This window comes from Schistocerca piceifrons, chromosome 6 (assembly GCF_021461385.2).
Source record: "Schistocerca piceifrons isolate TAMUIC-IGC-003096 chromosome 6, iqSchPice1.1, whole genome shotgun sequence".
Classification (NCBI taxonomy): Eukaryota; Metazoa; Arthropoda; class Insecta; order Orthoptera; family Acrididae; genus Schistocerca; species Schistocerca piceifrons.
This window is the reverse complement of record NC_060143.1, coordinates 199,024,488-199,046,226: the sequence shown is the minus strand read 5'-3', so window position 1 is coordinate 199,046,226 and position 21,739 is coordinate 199,024,488. Positions and strand designations below refer to the sequence as shown.

General features: G+C 41.3%; 1 protein-coding gene across 6 annotated transcripts in view; it reads right to left on the bottom strand.

Moving 5' to 3' along the window:
• LOC124802933 (E3 ubiquitin-protein ligase HECTD1) overlaps window positions 1–21,739 on the bottom strand; it is a 325,190-nt gene that overhangs the window by 282,100 nt on the left and 21,351 nt on the right. For all 6 annotated transcript variants that reach the window (XM_047264012.1, XM_047264018.1, XM_047264013.1 and 3 more), the window contains exons 4-6: window positions 15,983–16,217; window positions 14,279–14,506; window positions 1,198–1,357 (exon numbers count right to left, since the gene is read on the bottom strand). In XM_047264012.1, coding sequence (XP_047119968.1) covers window positions 1,198–1,357; window positions 14,279–14,506; window positions 15,983–16,217 — 623 coding nt within the window. The remainder of the gene's footprint in view (window positions 1–1,197; window positions 1,358–14,278; window positions 14,507–15,982; window positions 16,218–21,739) is intronic.

Here is a 21,739-nt window from a genome sequence, read left to right as displayed (position 1 = left end):
CCCACCTACACCCCCCTCCCAGGGCACACAAATTGAAACTTACCTAGAATATTGTACAATGAAAATTTAGAAGCTACAAAATGAGTAAATTTAAGATTTACAATAATTATGAACATCTAAAGAACCTATGAAGCGTTGTTCTGTAATCTTAGTACAATAGATCAACATTTATTGTAAAAAAAGAGCGCACGTGACTTGCACACTGTACACTTGATTTAGGTCTGTCATGCCAAGACACGCTGCCGCCTGATGCAAAGACGTGGATATGGGCCTCTGTACAGTCTAACTATGAGCTCACATTCATATAAAGGTTCTATAATAAGGAACAGATGTACTGCTCTGCTCTCCAGCTCTCCATGCCTTTAAAATGTTTGGTGCTTTATGATAATTGATTTTTAATCCTTCGGGTGTGTCACACAAAGTCTAACAACGGAAAGCCCACAAAAAGTTTTAGTAAAAAATGAGGCTAGCAAGTCAAAATGAATCTCTAAAAGTTTAAAATGGGGTACCTAACTGGTAGCTCTGAAAAATAAGCACCAAAATATTAATGGTTAAAAAGAACACACACTTATAACAAAATGGAAATTCCTAGACTGAAAAATATCTGAAGCAAGGGAAAGGCAACAACTTACCTATTGAAGATTGATGCATGGCGCACACAAACACATAATCGAAAACAATTAATACTAGCTTTCATTGCTCAGAGACCTGAATGGGGCTTCTTACCACAGGCATTATGCAATTAAAATTACTGAAAAAGGGCCACAATTGAAATATTACTCTTTGGGCTGTCTTAAGCTTATTATGCAGAGAAGTACGAGATTCTTTCCACTGGAATTTAAAACGTACAGTAAAATGAGACTTTAATTATACCGCTTATTACTTTATCAGATGGCAGTTACTAAATTTAGCCAATATTTTACTGGAAATAATGAAATGAAATATTTGCAAAATAATTAAATTTATGAGGTTTTATCTTTCTTTAGTACTACAAAACTCTTTAAATTCTGATCAACTGAACGTGTGAAAACTAAATTATATACACTTCAAAAAATCTGATCCCTGTTAATAAATAGCTCAACAACTAAATCCAGTGAATTTCTTCTACACTACAACAAGGTACTCTTCCCCTTTCATGAATAATAAATCCACATTCAAGTAATTTCTTTACCCATAGAAACTTCAAACAAGACTTACCACTAGCAGCACTAGGAGCAACAACAGGACCAACAGCATTCGACAGTCTTGTAAGCAGCTCATTACACAGTCCATGCTCTGCAAGAGGAGCTGGATCGACACCACGGCGTGTGAATCTATCTGCTAGTGATGCAAAACAGCGTAAGGCACCATCAGCAACCTGTCAGGAATACAACCCAACAAATATAAGTAAAGCAAACAGTGAAATGAATTATAATTATTAAGCTGTACATTTTTAAACTAACTGCCCATAATGCATGAGAAAGAGTTATTAAAGAACCTACAAATTGCTGGGTAAACCACAAAAATTTAAAAATGTGACGAGTAACAGTACCAACATTTATTATGTTCTACCATTTAAGTTCCACACAGAGTAGTTTAAAAATGGTTCTACACCATACAAATTTACATCGCAGCAGCTGTGGACTGAGATGCCAACGTGAAAGAAAAAAAATATTAAAGAAGGCTGCACACAAAAAAGCTTAGAAACCTACCTCACAAAGCTTAAAAACCTCAAGAAATACACGGGTGCGGAACATGGTCTGATGAAATAGCACATGATAAAACTGGAAACATGATAACCCAAACACATGCATTAACTTCAGTTGGGGTGAGTCAGCAGAAAATACACACACACTAAAAATAAACATAGCTGTCAACCATTGAAAGATATGATGGCACTCCAAATACATGCAGAACATCAAGTTCTGAAAATGAGAAAACTTTTACAAATCCGAAGTTAATAGGACTGGTAGTGTGATGGTTTCCACTTCCCAATAACTATGACCAACAGGAAACTGATCACGAAGACTGACTACAGCCGGGAGAGCTGTGTGCTGACCACAGGCCCTTCCGTACCCGCATCTGGTGATGCTTAAGGCCTGAGGATGACACAGCGGCCGGTCGGTACCATTGAGCCTTCAAGGCCTGTTCGGGCAGTTTTTTTTTTTTTTTTTTAACCAAGGGAAGTAGGTCTCAAGGGTCATATGTTCACTGTGCTGCAGGTACATGTAGAGGTCTGACAAGCATGACTGGCTGCAGGACAGCAAATACCCCACTCCCCCCACTGACAAACCGGCAGTTATGGGCTATAAAACAGTGCACAAAGTAAAAGATGAATGTCAGTCTGCAAATGATATGGAAGCCAAAGACTTTTAAGCTGTTAAAGTAGAAACCTCTGTTTTTGTGGAGTATACAGACCACAGTTGTCCTTGCAACACACCACTCACTCCTGCGATTCTCCTAGTTTCAATCTCCAACAACCCACAGCACATCCACTCCCTCTACTCTACAGTCCCCAAATCTGTCCTGCCACCCGTCCCAATCCACATCTATAGGTCATCATCGTTGTGCCCTGAACCGACTCATTGGCTCTGTGTGTTCAGTCGGCACCACATTTGTGTGTCTGCACCAACAACTCAATGCTTCTACTATTCAGTGAGTGGTCTCCTTCATTTTCATTTTGCCAGAACTCTCCTCAGCAAATCTGGTAACTGTAGTTCAAAGAAAATATTAAATTGAGAAATTGTTACTATTACAGTGAGACAGAAAAACTGGCTAATATGAGAGGACTTCAAAAAGTAAGTTACACATCATTATGGCAGGTCAAATAATCTTTACTCAGTGCTGAACTACACTTTAAGGTGATACAAGTCCAAGACACTATTTTTCAAGCATAGTCACCAAGTCCTGTAAACAACAGTCAAAACATTCAACCAATCTTTCACTTCCCTGATGACAGAAATTTGTTCCTTGGTCACGGAATAGCCATTAATCACTGTGTGATTGTCCGCTTCTCCTCCTCCCCCTCAAGTGTGCTTTCAGTTAGTTGACAAAGAAATCACACGGCACAAGACCTGTACTGTATGGCAGATACTTTCAGGTGTGTGTGTGTGTGTGTGTGTGTGTGTGTGTGTGTGTGTGTGTGTGTGTGTGTGTGTGTGTGTGCGCGCGCGCGCGTGTATTTTTCTTGAGCTTACGGGCACCCAACACCGAGGTTATAATACCCTTACACATATTAAAAGAAACAATTGTAGATAAAATGTCTAAAAATGTCGCACAGTAACAAGGAAACCTAAAAAATGACACTCACTCACTCACTCACTCACATCCACCCCACTCATGTCAACCCACACAATCACTATCTCACATGCCTTAATACAATGGAGAAAGGTGAAAACTGCTACTCCTGGGATTAAAACAGAAGTAAAACCACAGAAGAGCTAAAAGAAAAGCACAGGGCTAAGTAACTGGCTGACCACTTCCAAAAAACACAGGTATCACAAAATCTTAAAACTAATCACATTCATTTCAATGTCACTTAAAATAGAAGGCAGGAGAGTTTCTGTAAAGTCTGGAAGGTAGGAGACGAGGTACTGGCAGAAGTAAAGCTGTGAGGACGGGGCGTGAGTCGTGCTTGGGTAGCTCAGTTGGTAGAGCACTTGCCTGCGAAAAGCAAAGGTCCCGAGTTTGGGTCTCGGTCCAGCACACAGTTTTAATCTGCCAGGAAGTTTCATATCAGCAAACACTCCGCTGCAGAGTGAAAATCTCATTCTAGAAGGCAGATATGCTGCAAAATCTGCCACTGCCCTCTGGTCCAAAAATCAAACACTAGTAAAATGTGGTGCATAACTGTCTGTACACCACAAGCACCACACACCGGAGGAGCCTCTTGTTGGAGCAAGAAGCAATGTGTCAGACAACTTTGGCCTATGCAAAGATGAGTAAGCATGACCTCATGTCATCTTTGTGGCTGAGAGAAGGTAAGCCACAGCCGCATAGTGAGCTTTACTAGCTACATCTTATTATCAGTCACTTCCAGCCATTCGTTTTCCTTTCTGCACATGACTCTGTACCTCAACAGTGAAGTAATAGTATGCAAGTGGGGTAGCACATCGCTACACTTCTCCTTGGCTGCTACATTTGCCCTTCATTCCCCACGATACTCATGTGTCCTGGTACCCAGCAGAAAAACACGACCTTCTGCAGCTGTTGTAATTGATGAGGGACATCCTGGATATCCTGAACTACTTTATGTACTAGGTACAAGTGTTGTAGACAGTGAAGGGCACTCAGAGAAATTGAACAAACAAAGCATTTAGCACTCAAACCATGGCCCATCTGCTCGAATGCCCACAAGATCACACACACTTCTGCATCAAAGACAAAGAATTCTCGAAGTAATCAGATCTTGAGGACATGATCAGGAAAAACAACAAAGCAACCAATGGAATTCCCCTGTTTCATCCAATCTGCAAAGGCAACTACAAAGTTGTGGTGCTCAGTTAAAACTACAGAAAATAAAATACTAAAAATATACGCAGAAGTGCAGTCTCTCCTGTACGGCACTAGATCTAAAATTACTCTGGGCCTATGCAGTAACCATGGTGGCAGGTGGTTAAAACCCTGGATTGGGGTTGTACGTTTGCCACACCAAGTGACTCCAGCACACGCTGCACACTGATCCCAAACAGTATTGCTGCTCAAGGATGTGGAGAAAAGGCGTTCCAAAGTCAGATGAATAACAGTCTGGTGTGTAGGTAATTCAGAGCTGCGAGGACCTTTCGTGCCTGACACCATGAGGAGCTGCTGCTGGATGGTGAGTCTCAGCACAGAGACTGGCAACAAGACTGGACCAGCCTAATCCCCTTGTGGTGGATAGCATCAATAACCTTCACAGAAGGAGGTCTCGCTGACCGATACACTGTGCATCCATAGTCTAGCCATGAATGCATAAAACCCCTATAAACTGGACCAAATATGCCCTCTCTGCTCCCCAAGACGTGCCTAACGCACTTTATGATATTCCTTGCCTTCCGGATTCTGGCACTCTTGTCTCTCAGATGTGGTAACTACAACAGTTTGGAGTCAAAAAATGAGCCCCACAAATCTTACTGAGCCTTAAAATGTAGAATGGGTATCCCTCATATGCAAGTCTTGTAAATTAAAAATATGATGGAATTATTAAACTGATCACAAACAATTTTTTCTGCATAAGAGTGGAAACCTGTCTGTGTAGCCCACTCGTCTAATCTCAGAAGTGTAAGTTACAACTGATGGGTCATTGTTGCAACACTGGACGAGGAACAGAAAACAGCAAAACCGTTCGCATATAAGGAGCACTGTATGGGACTCCTCACCACAGACACGATACTGGTTATGGCTACAGCAAACAGGATAAGAATTAAAACACACCATTCTCCTGCTAAAAATGACCGGACAGCACATCAACTCGGGACTTCAACAGGGCTTAGACATGAAGGACCATATGGAGGTGGGGAGTGGCCACAAAAGCCCCATTGACGGAGTTGCATGAAGATACTGTGTCCCCAAGTATTACTGACACCTTACTGATATCAAAGAATACACTGAGACCGTGGTGTTTATGTAGGAAAGCCTGCTGAACAATCACCTCTAGTAAGGTCAGGTTGTCAACAGTAGATAGAAATCTCTGAAATCCACACCGAGAGCGGCTAAGAAGTTGCCTGGTCTCTAATCAGGGTCCTTTCCTGGTTTGCGGAGAGGTATCAGAATTGCCTCTCTCCAAGCCCTGGTTGCAGTATCATGAGCATCAGACAGTCAATTCCAACTCCCACTTGAAGAAAAGGTAGTTGTAGGAGTCAAAATTGTGGGAGATGATATCTAACTTTGTCTCAGTCGCAGGGTAGTGGCAAAATCCCGGATCCTGGCTGGCATTGGCTGTAGTTGCTGCAAAATGCTCTGCCATTGTCTGAGCGATGTCTCTGGGTGTGGTTTGGAGATACCCCTGTTTCAGCACTGCTGCTATTGGTAAATGAGTGTTTACGGGAAATTCTCCAGATGGCTTCCCATTCTTTTGGAGAGAAGTGGAACAGTTGATAGAATCCAGGAACACCTGGCATGACCTTTTCTTACTCTCCTCAATTAAGCATTGAGCCTTGGCTCTTGTGACTTGGAAAACTGAGGTTGTCTGCTGTTGGACAGCATTTAAACCACTGAAGAGCAGCACACCTGTCCCAGATTGCTGAATGGCACTCATCAGTCACCAAGGTACAGGCTGCCTCCTAATATGACCCAAATATTTTGGGAAGGATAAGTCAGAGGCATGATGGATCACTCGATTAATGGGGTCCACCCATTCCTGAATGTTGTTGCAGTGGCCAAACACAACCAGCTGGCTAAACAGCATCCACTTAGCCCTGGTGACCATCCATTTCGCTATCTCCTGTTCAAATAATCTTCCTTCCAGTAGGTGGATCCACAGTGGGAACTGTTCATTGGAATGCTTCCCACTGTGCTGAGTCTGCAAAGACTGGAGAACAGAAAGAGAGGTTGATTTGAGGATTAACCAGCAGCAGTAGAGAAATAAGTGGAACTGCCTGTGTTGAGGATGTACAGCTCCGGAAACATTGTGAGGTTCTCCAAGACTTGACCTCTGGACAAGTATAGTTCTAGCCACATACTGCATTATGGGCACTGAAATCATCCAGTAGGAGAAATGGATGGGGGAGTTGTACAACCAGGCCTTGAGAGAACCTCAAGAGTCTATGGCATCCTTCTGAGGTAAGTATAGGGTGCAGATAATGATATGACTCGTATGAACAGCAAGTGCTACTGCTTGTAGGTCAGTAACCAAGGACGAGTGGTGTTTGTTATTGGCAAACACAGCAACTCCTCCCTTGGCTCCTCCTTCAGTCAGGTCATCCTCCCAGTGGAGGGTATAGCCCTGCAGCACAGGGATGTCAGATGCTTTGAAACATCTTTCCTGCAAACACAAGCACATGAGGTGTGCCTGTGCCAGGAGTTTCAGTTCCTCCAAATGAGTCCTGAACCCATTCATGTTCCACCATAGTAAGGGAGCCATTATCAGGAGGATTGCACTTTCACCCTGTTTTCTGCTGGGGTGGGGAGACAGCAAAGGGTGAAGGGTCAACAATGGGGCAAGGTGGTTGCCCTGGGCCGACTTAAAATCCCATTCGCTCTGACGCAGATGTAGAACTGTCATGTCAAAAAACACTGAAATTGTATGACAGTCTACCAGCTGTTTTCGCCCTTGCTGGAAGGCTCCCATTGGCTTTCTTGGCCTCGGAGGGCTTTGTGGGAACCACTGCAGCAGCAGTAGAGAGAGAGTGCTGGATTTATTTATTTTTTTAACCAGACCTGCCTTTGGGGATACCAGGAGCTCTGCAATTGTGGCTTTATCTGATGTTCTTGGGAGAGCTATGGGCTCTGAAACAACTGCCACTTGACAAGAGCACTGACAAATGCAGGTACCAGTGCTGACTTCAGTAACCTCCTTTTGTGTAGAAGCACTGGCTGTCAGAATAGGCTTTTTAAGGGCCAAAGCAAAAGACGTAGTGAATGTCGGAGGGCTGCATGGCCTTATACATCTTATTGGCCTCATCATATGGGATGCATTTCAATGTTTTAATCTCTGGATCTTCCTTTGTTCAAGAAAAAACTGCAGTCACGGAGAGGAGCAACCAACTCCATCATGGGCAGCCTTGCCATATTTACCAAAAGTAGTTTCTCCCTTACAGCCTGAGATGGTGTGTCCAATGTGCTGGCATTTAAAACAACACAGTTTGTTGAGGAAATAGGCCCATACACTTCGGCGAAGGAAACTTACCTTGATATGTTCTGGTAGTTTCGTGCTATTCAAGGTAAGAATGAAGGAGTGAGATTTTACTAGATCTCCATCCATCCTTTTCAATGTATTTTGCATATCCACGATTCCCTCTTGAGACCAATCACCTTTCAATTCCACCTTGGGAGTGCCTACCAGATCTCTACATGACAACATCTTTGCCGTAGTTCAAGGTGCTGTGGAGCTTCGTTTCTATGGCATATTCTTAGGGCTTTATGCTCTCCAGAAGCTTGTCATTTGTTGGGAATTACAAGGTGTATAAGCGGACAAGGAGAAAAAATTCCTAGATCTCCCAGTTAAAAATACATTTTCTCCTGGGTGAAAATATACTTTTGCCATGTTAAGTGACAGTATACTTTCCCTCGAAACTGTAAAACTTATCCATTGATAGGATATGGTTTTACACACGGCTAGAATTTCCCGGCACTTTAGAAAACGATACTCGAGGGGAATAAACACGTTTTGGAAAGATCTTTGATGTGCAGCAACGTGTATGCTGCATATTTTCGTATTACGAAAGTAAAAATTCGAATTCCACTAACAGGAAAAGTTAATGGTTTATATTAATATACATAGTGTTGCTACAAGAAAAGCAAAGCTTTTGCACATAATATTTGTCTCTAAGATTAATAAGCTACAAGAGAAGCTAAGCTTTCACTTATAATGTTGATCTGTTTAGCGCATGTTACACTTTAGGATACATCACACAAATACGCCAGCAAAATTTTTAATATTGACATAAATCTCTGATCTTCTGGGCTCGAAATTCTTCTAAATGGCTCATCATCAAAGAGTTGATTTTTAAAAGAGACCAAACACACTGTGATTTAAGAAATCCATTGTACATTCTCGCACATAGTTCATATTGCGTAAAAGGAAATTTACTTTGAAAATAACACATTCCGAACAACAATTCGCAATATTTTCCCATGACCTGTTAGAAATAGTTTCATTTCAGCAGTTGTCATAGAGCTCCAGATAAGAGGCACCGCGCTTGCACAGCTATGGTGATGTAGGAAGCCCGTATGTTTGTACATGTAAAACAGTAAAAGATCTTACATTATGTCCTAAAAGAAACAAGACATCAGAGGAAACTCCAAGAGCGTCAGAATTTCGTGAACCATACTAAAATGCATAGTTCGCCTTACAGTGCACATTCGTATGTCCAGATTGTCAATGACATAGACCTTGACCAGATATGAAGCTTTTCAGTGTGGTTTTCAGGACTTAAATTTTCTTGGAGTACCAGTACTGTATTATCTCTTGTTTGGTTCTTTATTATGGCATAACTCCATATGTGCTAGAAGATGAAAATGTGCACCTGAAATGCAGCAAACAGTTGAAACTAGCCAATAGTGTGGAATAAATTGACTGCTTCAGCAGGAAATCTTAATAAAGCCAAATTTATTTATCAAACCAACAAAAATAACTTCATTGCTCTGCAAGGCGATTAATGCTTGATGTCAGAAAGGTGGAAATAAAATAAAATCAGAAACTAGTAACATAGTTTAATCATCCGTAATTATGTGAATGTATTTTAATTCACTTGATAGCTCCCAGCCACAGAAATCTGTCTTGTTTTCATTTGACATGAGAGCAGTAAACAAAGAGGAGTGGAGACTCCTTCCCCTCTCCCCCCCCCCCCCCCCCACTATAACTCGTACTGCTCTGCGCATCAGAACGTCAAAAATACAAAAATACAAAAAAAAGAGACATTTCAAAAATAAGTTCATTTTGTAGCACACATCTTCCTGAGTCTGATACATAAAGGACATATCTTCGAGGAAATGTAAGACATGTTATTTGGTCTTAAGCGTGCAGTGATGTGCCAAGCATCTTCAAACAACATTCTTACACCGCACATCACTGTCTTTCCCTCTGTGGAACTCAAATGTGTATATTTTGTAATGGATGCCATCAAACTATTTCAGGACAGTGGAAATTAAAATGGCCTGTACCGCCTCTCCTGCTCCCAGTTGGCCGGTTTGACATCCTGTCCTGTCCTCTCTCTCTCTCTCTCTCTCTCTCTCTCTCTCTCTCTCTCTCTCTGTAAAAAGCCCATCACAATTAATACTGGATAGGATTATTTGTAACTAGGAGAACAAGAACTCTTCAGAAAAACTGGACTCTTTATTGCCTATTAGCTAATAACTTGCTCTTCTGTGTGATATAAAATTAAATACAGGACACCTAAAACCAGTAAAGACAAGAGACAGGCAAGACAGTACACATTTCTTCAATCCTTAGGTCCTAGTGATGTTTCTCTCTAATCTTGCTACAGCTTTACATGGCGTGCTTTCCTTTCTGCGAAAGGACTATTATCTTATCAAAGTTCATCAAACATTTTGCTACATGAAAAATAGAAATGTCATTGTCTAATACCGAAAAAGCTGTTAATACAAATAGTACCCAAGACGGGTGTGGTTTCTCAAACTGATTACATCTATTTTGTCACTGTGTGCTGGAAAAAACAAAATTGACCTTTCTAATATTTCAGCAATTGTAACACACACACCAAATAGGCAAGACTGTTTTGGCAATAATGATCATTTTTATAATACGTCAGAATATAATTCACAAGTACCAATACGAAATACCTATTTGGCCTACTACAAGCAAAAAGCTTTACGTTAGAAATAGTTTCACATTTCATTCATACGCTCCAGTTTCTCATGCACGAGACTGAAGAGTAGTAGAACGAAATTTTTGTATACATTTGGAATCGTCATATTCTTCCATAATTTGTGTGATGTCGCCGCTTCTTCTCCTTCCTCGTTCTAACAAACAGTCTTGTCACCACTAATTCTGTAACTATTCCTACCACTGTCACTCTCCGGTTAACTTCACTAACCCTGCCACAATCACTAGTTTAGTTATCCAGCGGTCATTCTCCAATTAGGCATTATTACGTGTTCGTACAATGCGTTTTCCGTGCTACTCCCAGAATGGAACTTAAGCAGCTGCTAGCCGGGGACTACAACTGGCCCTGTCTCATGTAGCAATCTGGCCAAAAAACTTCTGTCAAAATTTCACTTTCTTGGATACACCAAGAAGATAATACGTCATATTTCTTACCTGTTAGTTGTAACTCTGGTAGTCTGAATCTATGGATTTCGCGAGTAATTATAACAGCACTGAACATTCGCAAACCGAATCAACCACATAAACAACCAACACTTGGCATTCACCGGTTCGGCTTGATTCCGCTCAGCTCGCATAGCCCTGTCCCATTTTGTCTGCAGGAAAGTTTATTTCTAGATGTGTCTAGGATTCCCCTGGCAGAGACATTGCGTACACTATGCACACATTCAAAAATCAACTTTTAATTCATTCAGAAATCAACTTAGAATGTGTTCAAAAACCAGCAGGGGTGTGTTTCAAAATCATATGAATAATGGATAGACCGACGTGCACTGGATGCTAGCTGCTTTGTGAAACAAGGTTTTTTTTTTCCTTAAGTATATGAATTTGCCCCCTCCCCCTGAAATTGCCGCCCGGTTCAGATACCCCGGTTTGCCCTCACTCCCCACTAGATCCGGGCCTGCTGTGCAAGCGTGAAGCTGGCAGTTTGGGCGCGCCAGTAAAATTTTTCCAGGTAACATGTGGCTGGTTGCTGCTGCTGCTAACACAGCCAACAGCCACATTTCTGTAGCCAAAAGCGGGAGGAGGTACTACTCATACGCAACTGAACTGTGCATGTGCATGAGCCCACTCATAACTGATTAAACGAGTCTAATGTAAACAGTTGTGACGTCATGCTCATCGAAGGCAATTTGTTGTTATGAAGCACTGCATAGTCTTCCGAAAGCCTTTGACACATTTTGCTGTTGGCAGACGCTTGTACGAGCACTATGTTATTTTACATATGGCGCATTTCCTTTGAAATTTAAGTTTTATTTTCTCGTTCGCGTTTTAATGCTGCAGTAGCGGGATACAGTAATATCCTTTGATAGCTTAACGGTTCTTACTAGCCAAAATTACAATTTAACTGAAAACTAAAACAACGAAAAATTCCCAGAATTCGTTTTTCCCGGTTTTCTCCCGGATGAAAAATTCCCGAATCTCCCGGTTGTCCTGGGTCGTATACACCCAGGAATTAGCTGTTTCGACCAACAGTTTGCTGTTATGCAACCGCTTTACAGATTTCACTGTACCTATGATGCCCTCTAAACCTTCTTGTGTATTAATGGCGAAAGCTTCTCAAAGCTGCCCTCTTTCCATTTAAAAATCAAAACACATTCTGACCAGCAGCATGGGTTCAGATACTATTTAATGAAAAATTCTGCGTAACCCCTGAGCCTGAAGGGCTGGCTAAATGAGCCCTCTCATTTGATTGGGAGTACTACCTAATAGTGGCCACCCTTTCTGCTGGGAGGAAAAAGATACAATTTCGAGGGTTCCATTTCGGCCCCACGAGCAGCTAGGGAAATGAAAGTCCACCTAAACAGAGCCTAGGTAAGCCTTATACAGCTGAGGTGCAACAGGATTCCCAGAGGTTGCACTCTAATGATTGTTCCACCTCAACTGCTATGCATCTCATCAGCATACAGCGCGCCTTGAGATTGAAGGGATTTTTAGAGATTTTTAACATCCTCATGATCCAAGTGGTCAAGCCAAGGTTGCTGTTCCCTGTGGTACACAATGTTCCACCACCACGGTGCACGATGGTCGCTGAAGCATGCCCAGAGCTTATGGTGACAGAGGACTGGTGTCGCTTACTAGTCCTCAGCTCAGGAACTTCAGGGTCACCAAGCTCGAACCCGGAAAATGAATGTTGGGCCCCAGAGACATTGAATACTTCTAAACGTCCCATCAAAAACATTTTACCAAAGCTTGTGTTGTGCATGCCATGTGGGACATTGCATAGTGCACAACAATGCCGTTGCTTAATATCCTGCGCCTCTTGTTCTTTACTGTTGCGTAGCAATGTCAATGTTGCACAGTACGAATCGGCATTAATGACTGTACCCTTTGACAAACTCTGTGTACATGACTCCTTCAAAGGCGAACAAAACGGTGGCTATGATCTGCTCAGCTGATGGCACAATTTTACATTTCTTCCACACAGGCAAGGTCGTGTGCCTCTGTCCCACAAACACTCTCTTTGTTGCAAGTGTGAAATTATGACTAGTACTGGTATGTGATACTCCTTGCATTGCTTGTGGGGTATGTATGTAGGTGTAGAGGGACCCGTCTCTTGTTGCCCATAATGATGTAGCTTGAGAAATCAGGAAAACAAAGCCTTCCACAGAGGAATGTTTATGACAGTCCAAGGACACCGTAAATCTTGCACATTTGAGTGGAGGTGACAGTGTTTGCGAAACCTAATGTGAGCACAATGTCTGATACTGCAGACATTCTCATTCTCAGATAGCGAAAAGAGCACTGCCTATTGAGATGTGCATCTGCTGAGCATGTCCAGGATAGTAATTCCACAACTGCTGTGAATCAGTTCCTCGACTGCTTGGACACAGTCATCTGGCGTCACTGTCAATGGCCTTCCTTCTCAATCAGCATCACCCATGTCTGAACAATCTCAGTCAAATCGTTGACACCACTCGAATAATGCTGGGCACAACATTGCATCTTACTCACATACTCCCAGAATTTCACAGTGAGACTGTGTGCAAATTAAGCATTTTCCCACAAGAATCATATTGTCCCCCTTACAATTCGGAATAAAGTTCCAGCTGCCATACCATTTCATTCACACACTGCGATTCACCTGCTATTCGTATTGCAGCAGAACTGTGTCTGCAGGAAATCTGGAACATATCCTCTCTTCTGACAATGCACCACTTTCGTTGCGCAATTCTCTTAGCGAGGAACATCACGCCAAACTTAGTTTATGAAGTATGTACATATGTATCATCTGGAGACATACTTCTAAGTAACACAAGAACAAATAATTAAAAGTAGAAATCACTGTTACCAGACATGCGAATTATATCTTCACTCTTCTGGACGGAAAGATAAATTAGCTGGGGAAGGTGGGAAGAAAGTTCACATCACCCAAACCATAAATTGTAAGTGATTCACCTGTTGTGAGGAGGAAGAGAGGCAAAGATGAAGCAGAAGGAATCACTGTAGGAGTCTGAGGATAATACATTGGTAAGAGCACTGTGCCAGCTTCAGCTCAAATAAGACAGAAGGGGCAAAGTGGGAAGTAAATATGGATCAGCAGAAAAAAAGAAAATGGAAAGCAGAAAGAATAATCCAGTTAAGGAAAGTACAAAGGGGATAAGGAATGGGAGACAGAAATTTTATCTCTTGAAAGTAAGTTTGATTGTGTGTATCACTAGATAATTTTTTGCATTTTTTACGAGATGCTGAGCAATACAGCCGAAGATAAACCAGTTTCAAAGTGCATATGGACCTACTGTGAATACAATGAAATATTCTTCTAACAATAGTGTCCACTAATGGTTAACAGGCACTGAATACCAGTGTACTCACATGACTGTCCTCATGCTTGAGGAGAGTGGAGAGCGCCTCTACGCAACTGGGCAGGCTGGCATCTTGTGGTTCCATCTTCGTACAGAGCCGAGATACCACAGCCATTGCTGAATGCAGTGTATCCTTGTGTACACGCCATCCATTATCCCGAATGAATGACAGTACACAACTGAGGCCACCAGCTTCGAAGACTGCACCTGCCTCTCTTGTGCATATCAGCTCCAAAACCTAAAGAAAAACATTCACACTTTAAAAGAATTTTTACCACCACCACCACCACCACTACTACTACTACTACTAAAACAAAAGCTGTATTCCAAGAATTACTTTGCAGACACAGAGCTTCTCCTGGCACACACAAGACTGGGTCCTTAACATCTACCATAGCAGCTCTGTGGATAAAGGGCGCTCTATGATCAAGTAAACAAAACAAGGATCACTCATATGACATATGTAAGTTGGTCCATGTACTGTATTTCTGCACCTTGCTATGTCCTTGAGCCCACAAGTACGCCATCCTGAACATCATACGTGTGCTTTCGTAATCCAGTTTCAGGAACTTCATGTCAATGATTCCATTCATGTTACGCATGTTTCACCGAAGATTAGTTGGTAGTCACTAAGACTGAGCTTCACGATGGAATGATGATTAGCACATGATAATTTCCACACTCACCTTATTTAACGGAAAGGTCACTGAACATATTGACAGTAACCTCCAGTGTTTATAACTTTTTTTAAGGAAGGAGTGCAGTACATAGATTCTGCTTCTGTAGGTGTGAAATTCTACCAGATGTACACCAAAAAAATGTGAATTTAATCGAGTAGGTAAGACTTTTGTATTAGATGGCTATGGGGTATTATACAAATAACTTACTGATACAGATTTATTTAAAATATTGTAACGAATCTTGAAAACCACTTGAAGAAATACTAATTTTGCAACTCTGTTATGACAAGAGCATTTAAAAACTCTTACCACTGAGACTTAATTGTTATCCATCCCACTGTCTATATACCAGGCATAAAAGAAAACACTGCATACAAAATTTTAGTGTGTTTGGAGGAGATAAAAGAAAATTTTTTTCAATGTAACAAAAATGTCACAGGCACACAGTTTCTTAACTAGAGGTCCATGAAGGCTTTAGACCAATCATGTTCTGAGACAATGTTAAAACTGCCACATGATGAATATTGTTTTACAGATGCTGCTGAAAATGTCTGTTTACATTACTACAGAACTGCCATCTGTCTGCTAGCAACTGTCTGGCACCTTTAAAACAATCAGGTGTTTCATGACTAATGGCCGCAGCTTAGGCAAATGGACAACCAGCTCTTCAGTATGTAACAGCATCATAAATCGCTGTTCCCTCTACAAGTATGACGACACCTACTACATGGGAAAACTACACGGGTGGAAGGTGTAAAAACGGGGGAGGGGGGGAGTGTTAAGGCACCCATTTAGAGGCACTGAAACGCATTTTTCATAATGAGAGCCCAAAACTGATGGTATATTATTTCATTTGCTTCTGAAACTTACACTACACTGTCATCATACACAGACAAAAACGCACGCCGTTTAGTTAGCTTTGACTACAAAAGCAAGAAAAACCTACGTGTAAGACGATTTCATCCAGCAAGTACTTTCCTTACCCCTTCTCGATCAGTACAAAAATAATTTCAGTGTGGAAAGAAAATAATCACCTTGACACACTGTTCTGCGAGATCCTTACTCGTTCGAGAGGCAGGCTCTGCCACGACAAGATGGGAACATATGGCACGTACTGCCCCCTCCATGGCAACGATGCGCCGAGTGCATTCTGCTGAGACATCCAGGTAATATGTGATTGCACGGGCTGTCACCTCCAGAACATTGTCTGGAGCACACTCGTCTAAGAATATGCGACATAGTGCCGGGAGGAACGTGCGTGGTGGGCAGCTGTAAATAGAAAAAAAGTTATAAAACCACATTTTGGCAAGGTGTATATGTAACAGTCCCATGAAGACTAATCTGGAAGACTGTGTGCTTAAATATATACAATGGGTCATGTCATACAATAACTGCTTAATAAACATAAAAATAGTTGTATCATTTATACTAGGAGTAGACCCAATTACAGACTTATTTCACACCAGTGAGTTTGATGAATGTCTTAAAATGCTACAGGAATTAATGATAGTATAACTATTTACATCAATAGAAATTGACTGCTGTGCCTGTATGAACAACACATTCCTACAAGTTATGAGATGTGTTCAAAAAGTCAGATGACTTTATTTTTACGAAAAAGTATTTATTTATTAATCAATATTCAAGTAGTCACCTTCAAAGTAATCCCCCTCCGAAACAATACACTTGTGCCAACACATCTTCCAATCCTCTAAGCACTTCTCATAAGCACTTTTCGGTACAGCCTCGAGTACTTCCGGCAATGCAGTTTTTATTTCCTCAATCGCTGAAAATCTTTATCCTTTCACAGGTCTCTTCAGTTTTGGGAACAGGAAAAAGTTGCAGGGGCCAAATCCGGTGAATATGGTGGCTGAGGCATGATTGTCATGTTTTCAGCCAAAAATCTCTCGAGCACCGATGAATGAGCAGGTACATTGTCATGATGCAGAAGTCTTGAATTGTTCTTCCACCTTGAGGTAAAAATTCATGATGCACTATGCCACAGTAATTGAAAAAACATTGAGCATAACTTTGACATTTGATTGAACTTGGCATGGTTTTCTCAGTCTTGGCTCTCCGGGATACCTCCACTGGGACGATTGGGCTCTGGTTTCGACATCATAACCATAAATCCATGTTTTGTCACCAGTTATGATCTTTTTGAGCAAGTCAGAATAATTATTGACGTCATTCAAGAGCTCCTGAGCGACGCTCAAGCGATGGTTCTTCTGATCAAAACTGAGAAGTTTTGGAACATCTCATGTCCAAAAGATCCAACAAAATTGCTTGATGTGAGACGACCAATATGCCAACATCCTCAACAACTTCTCTTATGGTAATTCGACGATTTTCCAAAACAATTTTTGTTCGTTGTGGTCTTCAGTCCTGAGACTGGTTTGATGCAGCTCTCCATACTACTCTATCCTGTGCAAGCTGCTGCTTCTCCCAGTACTTACTGCAACCTACATCCTTCAGAATCTGCTTAGTGTATTCATCTCTTGGTCTCCCTCTACTATTTTTACCCTCCACACTGCCCTCCAATGCTCAATTTGTGATCCCTTGATGCCTCAGAACATGACCTGCCAACCGGTCCCTTCTTCTTGTCAAGTTGTGCCACGAACTCCTCTTCTCCCCAATTCTATTCAATACCTCCTCATTAGTTACGTGATCTACCCATCTAATCTTCAGCATTCTTCTGTAGCACCACATTTCGAAAGCTTCTATTCTCTTCTTGTCCATACTATTTATCGTCCATGTTTTACTTCCATACATGGCTACACTCCATACAAATACTTTCAGAAACGACTTCCTGACACTTAAATCTATACTCGATGTTAACAAATTTCTCTTCTTCAGAAACGCTTTCCTTGCCATTGCCAGCCTACATTTTATATCCTCTCTACTTCAACCATCATCAGTTATTTTGCTCCCCAAATAGCAAAACTCCTTTACTACTTTAAGTGTCTCATTTCCTAATCTAATTCCCTCAGCATCACCCGACTTAATTCGACTACATTCCATTATCCTCGTTTTGCTTTTGTTGATGTTCATCTTATATCCTCCTTTCAAGACACTGTCCATTCCGTTCAACTGCTCTTTGCTGTCTCTGACAGAATTACAATGTCATCGTAAAACCTCAAAGTTTTTATTTCTTCTCCATGGACTTTAATTCCAACTCCGAATTTTTCTTTTGTTTTCTTTACTGCTTGCTCAATATACAGATTGAATAACATCGGGGACAGGCTACAACGCCGTCTCAACCCCTTCCCAACCACTGCTTCCCTTTCATGTCCCTCGACTCTTATAAATGCCATCTGGTTTCTGTACAAATTGTAAATAGCCTTTCGCTCCCTGTATTTTACCCCTGCCACCTTTAGAATTTGAAAGAAAGTATTCCAATCAACATTGTCAAACGCTTTCTCTAAGTCTACAGATGTAGGTTTTCCTTTCCTTAATCTGTTTTCTAAGGTAAGTTGTAGGGTCAGAATGGCCTCGCATGTTGCAACATTTCTACGGAATCCAAACTGACCTTCCCCGAGGTTGGCTTCTACCAGTTTTTCCATTCATCTGTAAAGAATTCGTGTTAGTATTTTGCAGCTGTAACTTATTAAACTGATAGTTCGGTAATTTTCACATCTGTCAACACCTGTTTTCTTTGGGATTGGAATAAGTATATTATTCTTGAAGTCTGAGGGTATTTTGCCTGTCTCAGACATCTAGCTCACCAGATGGTAGAGTTTTGTCAGGACTGGCTCTCCCAAGGCCGCCAGTATTTCTAATGGAATGTTGTCTAATCCTGGGGATTTGTTTCGACTTAGGTCTTTCAGTGCTCTGTCAAACTCTTCACACAGTATCGTATCTCCCATTTCATCTTCATCTACATCCTCTTCCATTTCTATAATATTGTCCTTGAGTACATCACCCTTGTATAGACCCTCTATATACTCCTTCCACGTTTCTGCTTTCCCTCCTTTGCTTAGAACTGGGTTTCCATCTGAGCTATTGATATTCATACAAGTGGCTCTCTTTCTCCAAAGGTCTCTCTAATTTTCCTGTAGGCAGTATCTATCTTACCCCTTGTTCAATAAGCCTCTACATCCTTACATTTGTCCTCTAGCCATCCCTGCTTAGCCATTTTGAACTTCCTGTCAATCTCATTTTTGAGACATTTGTATTCCTTTTTGCCTGCTTCATTTACTGTGTTTTTATATTTTCTCCTTTCATCAATTAAATTCAGTATCTCTTCTGTTACCCAAGGATTTCTACTAGCCCTCGTCTTTTTACCTACTTGATCCTCTGCTGCCTTCACTATTTCATTCCTCAAAGCTACCCATTCATCTTCTACTGTATTTCTTTCCCCCATTCCTGTCAATTGTTCCCTTATGCTCATCCTGAAACTCTGTACAACCTCTGGTTTAGTCAGTTTTTCCAGGTCCCATCTCCTTAAATTGCCACCTTTTTTTCAGTTTCTTCAGTTTTAATCTACAGTTCATAACCAATAGATTGTGGTCAGAGTCCACATTTGCCCCTGGAAGTGTCTTACAATTTAAAACCTGGTTCCTAAATCTCTGTCTTACCATTATGTAATCTATCTGATACCTTCTAGTATCTCAAGGATTCTTCCATGTATACAACCTCCTTTTATTATTCTTCACACAAAATTTGATGCAAATTCTTTGCTCCATTTATTGTAAAAATGGAAAATCGATGAGCACACTAAAACACATCTAACCTTTCTATCTGCCAAAAACAAGCAAAGTATGCTATACATTTGAAACTGAACGTATATTCAGGACATGTGTAAAAAAAAGATTGATAATCAAACGTACGTTGACTGCGTAATTTGAAAAGCCACCTTACTTTTTGAACAGCCCTCGTACTGTCAATATCACAGCATGTCTTCGTTAACACACTCAATTGAATGTTTTATGTTCTCTTGATGCAGCAAACTGGGATAAAATTTGAACCTTAGGGCAAATGTGCTCAGCAGATCCATAGGAAACAAACAAGTATGGTAAAAAATCCATACCTTACTTTTATGTTACGTATGCCTAGGATCGACCAGCTTACGTTACCATGAACAAAATGATATGGTTGTTGTTGTTGTGGTCTTCAGTCCTGAGACTGGTTTGATGCAGCTCTCCATGCTACTCTATCCTGTGCAAGCTTTTTCATCTCCCAGTACCTACTGCAACCTACATCCTTCTGAATCTGCTTAGTGTATTCGTCTCTTGGTCTCCCTCTACGATTTTTACCCTCCACGCTGCCCTCCAATACTAAATTGGTGATCCCTTGATGCCTCAGAACATGTCCTACCAACCGATCCCTTCTTCTGGTCAGGTTGTGCCACAAACTTCTCTTCTCCCCAATCCGATTCAATACTTCCTCATTAGTTATGTGATCTACCCATCTAATCTTCAGCATTCTTCTGTAGCACCACATTTCGAAAGCTTCTATTCTCTTCTTGTCCAAACTATTTATCGTCCATGTTTCACTTCCATACATGGCTACACTCCATACGAATACTTTCAGAAATGACTTACTGACACTTAAATCAATACTGGATGTTAACAAATTTCTCTTCTTCAGAAACGCTTTCCTTGCCATTGCCAGCCTACATTTTATATCCTCTCTACTTCGACCATCATCAGTTATTTTGCTCCCCAAATAGCAAAACTCCTTTACTACTTTAAGTGCCTCATTTCCTAATCTAATTCCCTCAGCATCACCCGACTTAATTAGACTACATTCCATTACCCTTGTTTTGCTTTTGTTGATGTTCATCTTATATCCTCCTTTCAAGACACTGTCCATTCCATTCAACTGCTCTTGCAAGTCCTTTGCTGTCTCTGACAGAATTACAATGTCATCGGCGAACCTCAAAGTTTTTATTTCTTCTCCATGAATTTTAATACCTACTCCGAATTTTTCTTTTGTTTCCTTTACTGCCTGCTCAATATACAGATTGAATAACATCGGGGAGAGGCTACAACCCTGTCTTACTCCCTTCCCAACCACTGCTTCCCTTTCATGTCCCTCGACTCTTATAACTGCCATCTGGTTTCTGTACAAATTGTAAATAGCCTTTCGCTCCCTGTATTTTACCCCTGCCACCTTTAGAATTTGAAAGAGAGTATTCCAGTCAACATTGTCAAAAGCTTTCTCTAAGTCTACAAATGCTAGAAACGTAGGTTTGCCTTTCCTTAATCTTTCTTCTAAGATAAGTCGTAAGGTCAGTATTGCCTCACGTGTTCCAGTGTTTCTACGGAATCCAAACTGATCTTCCCCGAGGTTGGCTTCTACTAGATTTTCCATTCGTCTGTAAAGAGTTCGTGTTAGTATTTTGCAGCTGTGACTTATTAAGCTGATAGTTCGGTAATTTTCACATCTGTCAACACCTGCTTTCTTTGGGATTGGAATTATTATATTCTTCTTGAAGTCTGAGGGTATTTCGCCTGTTTCATACATCTTGCTCACCAGATGGTAGAGTTTTGTCAGGACTGGCTCTCCCACGGCCGTCAGTAGTTCCAATGGAATATTGTCTACTCCGGGGGCCTTGTCTCGACTCAGGTCTTTCAGTGCTCTGTCAAACTCTTCACGCAGTATCATATCTCCCATTTCATCTTCATCTACATCCTCTTCCATTTCCATAATATTGTCCTCAAGTACATCGACCTCGTACAGACCCTCTATATACTCCTTCCACCTTTCTGCTTTCCCTTCTCTGCTTAGAACTGGGTTTCCATCTGAGCTCTTGATATTCATACTAGTCGTTATCTTATCTCCAAAGG